Raw genomic sequence first — 12322 nt, 5'->3', positions numbered from 1 at the left:
TTGATAATTCGTGCCACGAGATTGCGAAAATTGTTGCACACAATATTTTTAAGCTGATCGATCGATAGCCAGACCAACCGTAAACAATTGTTTTATTGACTTTGTTGCGACGATGGCAGTAGTTTCATTTAAGATTGAATCAATTCTTCCTTAATGTAGTCTATTACATTATTATTATTTTTACGAAAGACTCTGACAATTAAAGTGAATTGAAAAAAATCTCATCTTTCCAAAAATCAATACCAGTAAAAACAGTAGAAGTGATCAAAATTTTTAGTAAAAACTTGGTCTAAAAATTGTTGAAGTATATGTTTTTTAAATTTCATTCTTTTGTTTGTTTTTTGAGCGAGTGTTTCAATCTATTGAAAATGGAACACTGTGATATAACTCTATACGAAAAATATCGTTCTATTTTTTATATTTCGTGGATTTCATGCAGTGCTGGGAAAAGTGTAGGAAAGTATTAAATTTCGACACTGTAAACTCGACGCCTGGACGGTGTTTTCTATGACTTGATAGCTATTTTTTGAGAGTTTGAGGAACAAGGTTGTACTTCGTGAAACTTATTCATCATGAAGATAATAGGTACTTTCAAAGTGTGCTAAATTTTAACATTGAGAGCTTTGCATGTAGAGTTATAATCTTTTACTGCACGTGTACCTAATAAAAAAGTGCAACGTTTTACTTCTACATGACTGGCAGTTTATGAATACTTCTGCAAAATTTGTGCTTCTATATGGGACGATTCATTTCATTTACTGTAATCTGTTCTCTGCAATAAACTTATACCTAGTCAGTAAAAATGAAATAAAAAGATCTCTAATAAAATTGATTAAAGGACACTAAAAAACGTCCTCCTTAAAATTCTGATTTCTCATTCCTGGGCATTGTTCTTTCAACACTTTCTCGAATGTATTTTTATGTATATAGGTAAATATGTTCTTTATATTAAAAGTCGTCAAGTATAATTCCATTAATAATAAAAAGAGGAAAGTCGAGCTATCAACCGTTCAGCCATTAATTTCCTTGTTTCCGCGACAAAGAAAAGATCAATGAATGCAAAACTGCAAACAGCGAATAGTAGCACAGAGAAGAATCAGCAACGATCGAGATTCATTTAACGTTTCAAAGGATCTTCTCTCGATCCTTGATCCTTCGATAATCGATTTTGCTCTGACCACGCAAGAAAGCGAACAATGATCGTTGCAGAGTTCTTCTCCATGGGATTAAAAAGAGAAATGGACAGAACAGAGTTACGCGCGAATGAAGTACGATGATCCACGCAAATCCTTTTTATCGTACAATTATAAACGCCTTACAATTAAGGGAATGTCGACCAAAAATACGCTTAACACAAAACTTAACGTTAAGTCTAACTCGAATATTCTTAATTTAGGCATAACATGGCCCGTGTCCTGGCTCGATCAAAAAACACGCCACTCCTGTTTCTTTTTTATATCCTTACATCCTACTTTGTCGCGTTCACGTTTGGTGAGTTAAAATACCGTTAATACTGCACTTTGTCGTGTTAAAAATTCATTAGGAAGCTGACAGTTTCCTTTGAAATTAGAATTTTTTACAAACCCTGCCGAGAATCAAGTATATCAGAGATCGATTGAGTTACTCTAATGCGAAACGATTTAATGAATACTTTCGTTGAACATCTCTGGTTCATAATAGGCCATTTTTTGATCTTACATGTAAATGTTTGTACAGAATGACTATAAGCGTATGATCACGATCAAAATTCAGAATAAGAGTTCTTCTTATTTCTTCAGAGTAAGAACAGAGAGAAAGATTTCTATCAGAATGTAAGTGCCACTTGAAATATTGCAGCTGCTACTAGTAATAGATATCAACAGCACTCGAAACTGAATCAGTGGATATATCTGCGCAGAAAGATCAGTGTCTATAATCCCACATATCATACGATAAGACACTAGAGTGATATCTCTACTTCAAAGTAATTTCCCCCATGAAAACCAGCAAATACATTAAATTAAAACATTATTAGATCGCATTTTCATCTGTCTCACACTTAAGCAGCTCAAATCTTCAAGAAATTCTGATTTCCAAGAGTCAAACCCTACTCAATAAAACACTACGACCCACGATTACAAATCGGCCCTGCCGTTCTCCGAATAAATAAATAATAATGAAAATTCCTCTAAAAGGCTCGCGTTGCAAAAATTCGCAAAGCTCGCACAAGCATTCCCCTGGCTCTCACCGAAAAGGCAATACTTTCTCAAAGAACTCGTACACAAGCAGCCCAGGGGAACCGGAAGTGCAGTGTGATCGAGTCTCAGCCTGATCGCGGACACGGGCCCTCGACTAACGATCTAATGACTAGACAGTAAGCAAGTGTTCGTACCTCTCTTCCAATGAATCGTTCGAGGATGAAGATCCACGCGTTTCTGTGCACGCGTGCACTGTGCACGTGTGTGTCTATAATGTATTCATTAGGCGATCTTAGATCGATCGATTATCGCGGTCGACGAGGCCAGGACGTCTTCGAAGGCGTCGAGAGACCCTCGAGCCTCCTGACCGCCGTGGCTCCTTTAAATTCGATTCACCTCGGCCTACATCCAACCCTTAGAGCCTAGTTAACGCATAGATATACGCGATATACGTTCACGTGTCACATAACTGTATATATATATACACACGACTTTCATCTTATGTACAAGTCCGAGCGTTCGCCGCGCGAGTCTCTTCCTCGACGATCTTCTGAGACGTCCTCTTCACGAGGGATCGATCCTCGCGCGGCGACGCCCGATCGATTCGCTCTGCTCGATCGCCGTGCACACCGTCGACGTCGCGCTGACGATCGACGCCTCCCTCGTGTTACAAAAATTCGTAGAAAAAAGCGATCGGCTAGAAAATAGTACAACAATCGGTCGTGCTGCCCGCGGGAAATCAGTCGAGACGGATGACGAAAGACGATCGAGCGACGCTGCGTTCTGGAGGCGCCGACGCATCGATGGGAGCGCTGGGCGCCTCGTGGACGACTGGTCTTGGGATCGTTTCAAATGATCTGTGGATTGTGCGGCTCCTTCATCTGGGGTTTTTTTGATTCAGAGCGGGGTTTACACGGATAACATTCAGTAACTATGATTTACGATAGGTTTGATAATCGTATGGGCCTGTATGGTGAACGTGCGCGGATAGTCGTCGATATTGATCGATTTGACGAGGGTACGTTTACCTGTGGCGTTGTCTTGTGAATTTTGGGGTTTGATCGAGTGTGACAAATGGTTATTTTAATTATATTTTTTGGAGATATCTATATTCATTTAAAAACGAAAGTGGAGTACTGAATTGGAGTGTAATTTTATCTTCTAGCTGGGTTTGTTTTCTTCTTTTTTGGCTACAAAGTGTGTTTGTTAGATTTATGAATTCCACTTGTGATAAGTAGGTATGTGAGTCACTTGAATGTGTTGATATTGAGATGCACAAATATCTATGCTTTTGATAAACTTGTGATATTATAATACTGTCTTGATAAGATTCTAAAGATTACCCTGTTTTCCAATAGTAACGTATTTCCAATTATGAATGATGCTGTTATCGATTTGGGTTGATAAACTGGTGAAATTATCTATGATACGAAATATTGGCGTATCCAAGGTTAGTGAAAGAGTTTAAAAGTAATCTGATATGTCGATTAAATCAAATTCAAGATTTGCCCTTCTAAAGAGTAGAGAAGACTTTTTGTTCTCACTTTAATTCCTCATGAAAGTTAATATAAAATATTATATACTATATAATACATAAAGGTATACTGTAACATTAGGAAACAGTACGATTGCAACAATAATATTAATAATACAGTAGAGACTGTAAGTAAAGTAAAAAAATAAAAAAACAAATTCGTTTTTTAATTTAATATATAATACTTTATAACCATAGATATTGATGCTCGATAGTTTGAACCTTATTTGTGTTAAAATTTACTCTATTCAAGGATTTAAAAAATTTTTGAGAATAAAATATTGCTGCACTGTAAACGTACCCTAAAATTAGTTGCATCGTCAGACTCCATTCTCGATTCTAAATGATCCAGACACAAAGGATTCAATATTTAATATTTAATCATGAGCGAAATAATAAGATTAATCTAATATTTACAAATACATATGAAGTAATTATAAATATATCCATTAAATGGATGAATAGAATTATATATACTATAAAAATAAAATAAAATTAGAATAATTATAACAATGTATATATTACGGTGCATTTATTTGTAAATACATGAAACAACAATCTTATAAAATTTTTGTAATGATAAATGTACCATCAGAATGGTAGATAATTTAAGTTTGATTAAATTACGTTAGATTAATTTCAGTCACGTTTACTTAATGCAAATATAATGCATTTACATCATACATGCATCATCATTACTTTACGTGCATTATTAATTTCGAATATTTCATAAAATTATTCGAAATCACATAAAAAAGTTCATTATTTTCACCGTAACATATATGATAAACTTGACGAAAGATAGTATAAAGTACAGTAAAGAAACTATGATATAATACTGTCCAACTGGTTATCGTGCACATGGAGGATAATATTAGTTAATGAAAAACTTCAAGAGAAAGGAGTCTGACGTAGAACAATGTTATCGTGTTAGTGGTTCGATCGATGAGTTATACTTTCTTTATCACGCAATATTCGCGTAGATTCTGGTTCGTCCTCGTACATACGATGCTACACTGTTACATATGATACACCTTCTCTCCCTCTGTTTCTCGTACTGAGAGAACAAGACAAAACACACCCCTAAAAAGTACCGATAACTACGACAAACGATCGCGTCAATACTTTACATTATAGTCTATCAAACTAGACTGTTATAAATAACGAATGCACTTCCTAACATACAAATATTCCACTACAAACTATTCCCCAGGCGACTAAGATTAATTACAACCGAGAATCGAATAATCGACAGAAACGTAGAAAAATATTTCACGACACTAATTGTAAAATACCGTATGAATAATATAGGAACAGTGAAAAGAAAAGCCTTCTACTTAAACCAGAGAAGAGCTGCCTCTGAACTGCACGATTTAAATACTTCTCAGGAAATAATTCTAACACTAAGAAAGAGAGGAGCTACTGAAATGATAGAGTAAAAAAATATTTGTACACGTTCCTCGAATGAATCGAATCAGCGAAGTGACTCTGCTTGTTCTTCACGTAAGCTCAACTTTGTCCAGATGCAAACGATATTTATAATAACACGTCCTTAGGAATAATTAAACGAGAAATAGAATAGTGTATAATACAATTTACCATGAGTATATGGTTGCTTCACTCTTACGCTTCGTTTTAAATAATCGATTATCCTGCAGACACGAAGAACCTCGAAGAATAATTATAATCGAAATAATCCACTTAAACACCTAATGACTGCGCTGGTTTCTCTCAGTACGCGAAGTGGCCAATTGGTGAGAGGAAAACTCGACAGTCTGCTATTCCAATTGTCTTTCCCCTGGCTCGCGATGCCTCGCGATCCATTTTTCCTTTTCACGTGTCACAGGCGCAGTGTACGCCCAGGAAAAAACGAACTCTTGGTCCCTATGTTTTGTCGAAATCTTTCCCCCATCCCTCTGTTTTCCTCCTCCCCTCAGTTTCTATCTCCTCCCTTTGTCTATTACAAGTTCATCCAGGCAACGAACGAAACGAAAACTACCTGCCTCGCCCGACTCGATTCTTTCTGAATCCACGCGTGTGTCTGAATGAGTCGGGGTCAACGAAGGAAAACATAAACCTATGCCTGAACAATGGCGCACGTGGGCGAAGTTGTTCGATCGATTGGTTTCCAGTTCGAGGAGTTCCTTGTTACCCCCAAGTTCTTGCTGGGATTACTGCTCGATGGGTCCTTCGCGCTTTGTTCGGGAAATGAGATTGCTAGTTTATGCGGTGTCCTATGGGACTTGTTGCTACTTGACAACGAAATTTTAAATGACTTTATGGACATGGTTATTCGTTTATGGGGAATTTGACTCTTGGTCCTGGTTTTTTAAGAGATACTCGAAGACTGCTCAAATAATACTAAGAGGATTTAGTTTATGCTAGTAGTTTAATGTAGAGTGTAAAATAAGATGAGTTTTATTTTTAGTATGAACAATAAACATTTTTAGTCTGACAATAAAGTCTTTTTAAAATAGCTAAAAAATATTTTACTAGAAAATGGACAATCTTGTCCATAGTTATTGAAGTAAGATCTGTCGATTGAAATCTGAGCAGCGAATTTGTTATGCAAATTATTTGCATAATGGTTTTTTTATGTATACTTCATTTTGATTATGAGTCACCTCACAGATATACCCTCACAATCTATAGAGAAGATAATCAACTTTATGGATAAAGTTCGTCGAACTGGAACCACCTATAAATTGATCTATTTTGACTACTGATGCTTTCAGAAAATTTAAAATCCCACAATCCTTTAATTTGAAAAGAACTTCGTAACGAGATTTGCAGACAAGAATTCAAGAAAAGCAATTTGTCTCTTCCCATTTCTTCAAATCATTCTCTCATTTCCCTAATTTCCATAGAAACAACGATTTTACGTATAAATAGATCTCAGAAGGACATCAATTATTTATAATCTCGTTGCTCGTACACAACCACGAACCAAACACTAATAAATACTATAAACAAACTTTCTCATTTATCAGTAGACTGCGGATCTTTATGCATTCACAGAAAATATCAATGTGCAGAACAGTACAGAATCCATGCAGTGTGTCTCAGTTGAAGCAGGCTACTTAAATACCTCCTCTGTTGTTACTACCACGAAATTTTAAAAAACTAGAAAAAATAATCCTACTCAAAAGATAATTCTCCCATAATATTTCTCCTTCGAAACCATTCAAATTACAACATGAACAATTTTCGTACCATTAAAAACAGAAAATATATTTAAGTGGCCTGCTTCAGCGTGGGCACCCTGTATAATACAAAAATTGTATTATAAATATTATAGAAAGATAAATACACTTTATAATACTAGAAGCCTAAAACAAATCTTCAATCAAGTTCCATTCCTCTAAATCAATGAACAAAATGAAGAATTCACATAAACCTCCGCAGCCTATTTATCACCAAACACAAAGCCCTGCCACAGGAAGTGCCTAGAATGACTCCCACACGCTTCTCAACCCTCTGCCCTGTCGCTCATCAGAATCAAATAATCGTACTGCTTGAAATCTCCAAGAAAGCTAGCTCCCCGTGCGCCAGGAGTCCCTCAAAACTGAAACGTCACCATCAACGCCGGCAAGACGCATCCTGAACCACTGACCGTGTCACGATGATCGCGTGGAACAAAGGCGATCCTTCTCTCGCTCGTTAAGTACGTGCACGACGACCGTTGTCCGCCGCTGCCGTATCGTAGGACCCTAGAACGACAACCTCGAGCTTACTCTACAGGAACGAACCCTATTTCCTCTCCGCAGCCCCGTTTTCTTCTCTATCCTGCCCACACCTAGGAGTTTCGTTAGCGTATATCAAAAGGACTATGTACAAAAGGGTCGGCCGTGTGAGAACGATCCCCCGAACGGCGTCCAGCAATCGAGGCCGCTGGAACAGGGACTGGAGCAGCGAGGACACGTTCGAGGACGCCTTCTCGCTGACCTCGGGCTTAGGAACTATACTTACTGCTACGCGATACTGTCCGGTGAATTTTTTCGTGCTCCTTCTAACAGACTAGCTCGGTCGATCTCGATCCATAGACGACCTGGATCGGTGCAGTCTGCGCCCACTTGTCTGAGCGCAGCCTCTCCAGCGTTCAGAGGCTCAGGTGCAGCCCTGAGAACAGCGAGAGTGTCCAGTTCGTCGTCTTTGGCTGCACACTGCGAAGTTACGGAGTATTGACGCGGGGAACGATGAGCAAAGAGTGTTTGGGGTTCGCCAGGTTCTGTGGGGGCTGGCAGACACTGAGGATCGAGTTAGGGAGCGATAAGTGTCGACTGCACCGGTGCTCCTAGCATCTAAACGTCTTCGTACGAGATCACTACGGTGAATTCTTCTCGGTTTTTCGTCTTCTGCTGCGAACTGCCGCGTCGGGACTTTTTTTTTCTCCCTCTCGACTTCGCAGGGAGTCGTCGAGGGGACCTTGTCCGCTGCTCGGGTGCTTCTTTCTTCGTGTTGCCCTCGAGGAACGTAGACACCTCTCGCGAGGAGAGTTGGTGGTCTGGTGTTCGCGAGAGAGCGTCTACTTCTGCGGACAGGGTCAGTATCGCTCCCATTCGACGCGGGTGATGGCAGCTTGTTTTCACTGGGCGTTCAGTTCTAACCTGGTGACACGAAATCATGGGAACGCTGTGAAACACTGTGCAATACTGAATAAAGAGGACTTGGTTTCAAATTGATGGGGTTTTTGTGATTTTAATGTGGGAAATTTGGAATAAGGATCTTAATGGTAGACCTCTATAGATAGGCTATGGGAAAAATGGTCATACAGGTCTTGGAAAAATCTCTGAATTAAGTTTAATATGTTGACTGCTAACTGGGAGATAACTTCTAGTGTTTCTATGTGAAATTAGATGGCGTGGCAGTCAATTTGTTAACCCTCCAGTATAGGGATGCAAAATAATCCAAAAATCCACCATTTTGTCTAGATTTTACTAATAAATAGAGTTTCATTTGACACTATGTTCACATATATAACACATTTATTAATAATTAAATAAATAGTTAACGAAAAGAATAAAAAGTGATAATCTTCATGGATCCCTTAGACCCAAATCGTATACTCGAGGATTAAGCAGGGTAGATTTTTGTAGGATCTTATAGACTTTTGTAAAATCAACAAAAGTAGTTTGACAACAGTAAGAACAGCTTTGTTGAATCTACAAAGTCGACTTTTACTGATTCTATTAACACTAGAACTACTAAACTCGTCAAAACGACGAGTATGATTATTATGTATACACATTTTACCCTTTACAAAATTTACTTTCTTCTCAGTTAATGCTGAGTAACATAAAAGAACAAATGAATAAATTTTATTTCTGTAAATTACATACCTTTTCAGACGTATGTAACTGTAGCACATCATTGAAAATAGACATAGATTAACCACAGTAGTTCTAGTGTTAAAATCAGGTCTAATAGAATATTTTTGTAAATTCTTCGAAAACATCAATAACTTCAACTTAACATTTTTTTTCGCACGTCACTGATAGTACAAGCAAAACTTCACATTTTCTAGACTTGTCTTTGAATCTTCATTTTTATTCAAAATATTTTAAAACACTTGTGTAATATAGTAGAAGCACTAGTAAGTGTCTCAAATTTTTTGAAAGCTTAATTACTTGTTAAAGTAGTTAAAATTGGATATAAAGAGTTTACAGTACGCGAAAAGAAAATGTTTATCAATGGAGGAATAGTTTGCGCGGTCTTTATTCCGTTCACCTTGGAATCCCGATCACAACTGACTGTGATAATAACGTGACCACCGATGCAACCCTGAAGGTTGTATTGGTGGGGATTTATTGCGCCGTCATGAATAGTATCACGGTCGTATATTACAGTGATATATTCTTTCGATACTTTTGTGTTGTCAGAAAATGTGGAGGATATTTATTTTGTTTATTTCAAGGCAGCTTCAAGCTTGCTAAAAATGCAGTCAAATTTTCACACTTTTAACGATATTTTTACTGACAATTCAAATGATGAACAGACGAAATTTTCTGTTTAGATCTACTAAAATTTGTAATATCTTTAACAATAAGTAAAGTTTTTAATGTTTCCATTTGTCTAATAATTTTTGCTGTAATAGGGAAAGTTGTAGATATGTGGTCTTATTTTGTGTCTGTATATTATGTAGAGTTACTTACTTTAAAGCTTTGTAACGTTCTTTTTCTGGATTGTTATCTGGTGGTTCACACTCGAAAGATGCCAAAGCCAGAGCTGTGTTAAAAAAATTGAAAGCAATTTACTTGCACGTAATTTAACATTTAGTTTTACATGTTTCAAAATATATATTTGTATCTGAGATTATTATCTTAAATGTTAAGACATAATGAATTATTGATTTTAAGTTACACTTCAGACAAATAAATTCTTTATAAAAGTATTATGTCATTATTGTACCCCTTTATCCCACCCCATCTCCTTCAAAGTTCTAATAAATAAGACTCCTAAAATTTGTGTAACTGCTAAATATCTACCAAAATGAAGAAAAAAATCATGTCTAATCGAAATAGCAGCACACATATTTCTCTTTTGCATATCACTAACTCTTACCATTTTCGGTCAAGACTGGGCTCGCTTGAAGAAAAGCAATGACACGTGGATTCTTTTCGAAGGGACAAGCCACTTGCTTCCAGGCGATAAATTCCGTCACCTGCTTCGCCAACTGCCAAAATTTCTCGAAATTGATGTGTCCATTTGGAAGCCTGTAACAAAATCCAGTTTCACTGTCGATAACTAAACAAATTATTACAATTTGAATCCATATTATACAATATTATTCATTCGAATACTCTGCTAAAGTTTCATCAGAATTGTGTCTCCAGCTACTCAACAACACTTGCATTAACAGTATACTCGATCGATGATTGCAACATTAGGTCCTGTAACACGTACCCTATGTTTACGTAGTGTCCAGAGCTACCAGTGAAATAATGGCTCTCTGTTATTTTGTCGAATTAATTTCAGATAATCCTGATCGCATTAACTCGCTCTCCAGAAGCATACTGATAAGGGAACTTGATAGTTAACCGTATAAGTTTCGTGCTTGGGACGCATTAATCAATCTTCGACTCGACATACGTCTGATCTGATTTGACTTTAATGAGAAATGTTTTCGTACGAGGTTGGAATTGAAGCTGAACATGGTCACACTGGACCATTGAATAAATAATTGAATGATTCGAGAAAAATAATTAATTACAATGTCACTAATTTTCTTGAGGAATTACGCCAGCTATCATGCACAATAGTTCATCCTAGAAACATGTATCTTGCTATAAACATGAGAATTGTAGCAAAGAAACGATGTATATTGCAGTCATTTTAATTCTATAGTAAAAAAAATGAGTCTGATAAAAAATTTTATTTAGAAATTCAGTAATTTTTATTTTCATGACAGCACTGCGTTTGAGTGGTTTTTCTGAGGAGCAAACAGACTTCGCTGTAATTAGGTCAGCTTAATTAATTAAGGAATAAATCTCGAAAAGAGACTTTCGTAATGTGCAACCTTTCTCGTGGTCTTCAGTGTTAAAGACGAATATTCTTTACTTGTGAAGAAGGAAGTTTATGCAAGGCGAAGGTTTCTGATGCTTCATCATTTTGCAATTTCAGAAAGTGGCTTTAAAGCGGCCAGTTTGCGTGGAAGACTCTGTAAAGTTTGAGAGTGGTCCCTTAGAGTTCTGTACACTTTTCGGAGCAATGCGATTTTGCGTGCAAACAATCTTGACAATTTTTTAAATTATTTTTAGGAGTCGTCAGAAAGAATACTATCGCTGACATAGAGCAAAATTAATATTCAAGAATATTCTTTAGGTATATTTTTTCTAAAAATGTTGAAACTAAAATAAATAACTGATACGTGAATTTACAAAAATATTTCAATCATCAACTATTTCGTGTAAAAACTTGACAAAAGTGCAGTATTCAAATTGTGCAAAATGTGAAATGTTAAATTTAAACCGTGAAAAATGACTCGGAATATATGACACGGGATTTGGTAAATACAAGTGAAAGATTCAATAACCATTGCAACAAACGTGAATTCGGAAGCTGTATACACACAGTGATTTACAGGGGGCTTCCACGTTGGAAACATTCAAGAGGAAAAATACACATGTAATTTTTTGTTGAACAAAAGCGGTCGAAACTCACTCGTTTGGTGATGTTTAAAAATGGAACTGATTGTTAAATAAGAATTGGAGTTCAGTAAACAATCCTGAAAATAAAAAATTTTGCAATGGTTAATTACAACTCACAGAATCATTAAAATTGCAGGGTTTTTCATATCTTCACGTTTTGTATATTGAAAACTGACAAGTATGCAAAAATGGATATTGACTATTTTGAAGTTGACCGATTTTGTGTAAATAAAAATTTTATCAATAGTTTCTTCTTTACTTTTTCAATACTAAATATTATAACATGTATATGACCACGTGACTAAAAATTTTATGAATAAAAGTAGCTGCTAAATGCATATAGGAAACACTAGAAATCAGAAATCACGTATTAAGTTATCTATACATTTTCACCAAAAATTAAAATATTTCGAATAATTTTATAAAAAATTGTAATTCATTATCACATAGATATTATATTCTTC

General features: G+C 36.3%; 1 protein-coding gene across 2 annotated transcripts in view; it reads right to left on the bottom strand.

The window, feature by feature from the left end:
- Window positions 1-12322, bottom strand: part of LOC143182683 (uncharacterized) — a 506678-nt gene that overhangs the window by 16991 nt on the left and 477365 nt on the right. For both annotated transcript variants that reach the window (XM_076383871.1, XM_076383872.1), the window contains exons 11-13: window positions 10273-10424; window positions 9864-9936; window positions 7681-8318 (exon numbers count right to left, since the gene is read on the bottom strand). In XM_076383871.1, the coding sequence (XP_076239986.1) occupies window positions 8297-8318; window positions 9864-9936; window positions 10273-10424 (247 nt within the window). In that variant the 3' untranslated portion in view covers window positions 7681-8296. The remainder of the gene's footprint in view (window positions 1-7680; window positions 8319-9863; window positions 9937-10272; window positions 10425-12322) is intronic.

The sequence above is a fragment of the Calliopsis andreniformis genome, chromosome 8 (genome assembly GCF_051401765.1).
Source record: "Calliopsis andreniformis isolate RMS-2024a chromosome 8, iyCalAndr_principal, whole genome shotgun sequence".
In the NCBI taxonomy this organism is placed as follows: Eukaryota; Metazoa; Arthropoda; class Insecta; order Hymenoptera; family Andrenidae; genus Calliopsis; species Calliopsis andreniformis.
Note: the sequence above shows the minus strand (reverse complement) of the source record. Positions and strands in the feature narration are given on the sequence as shown.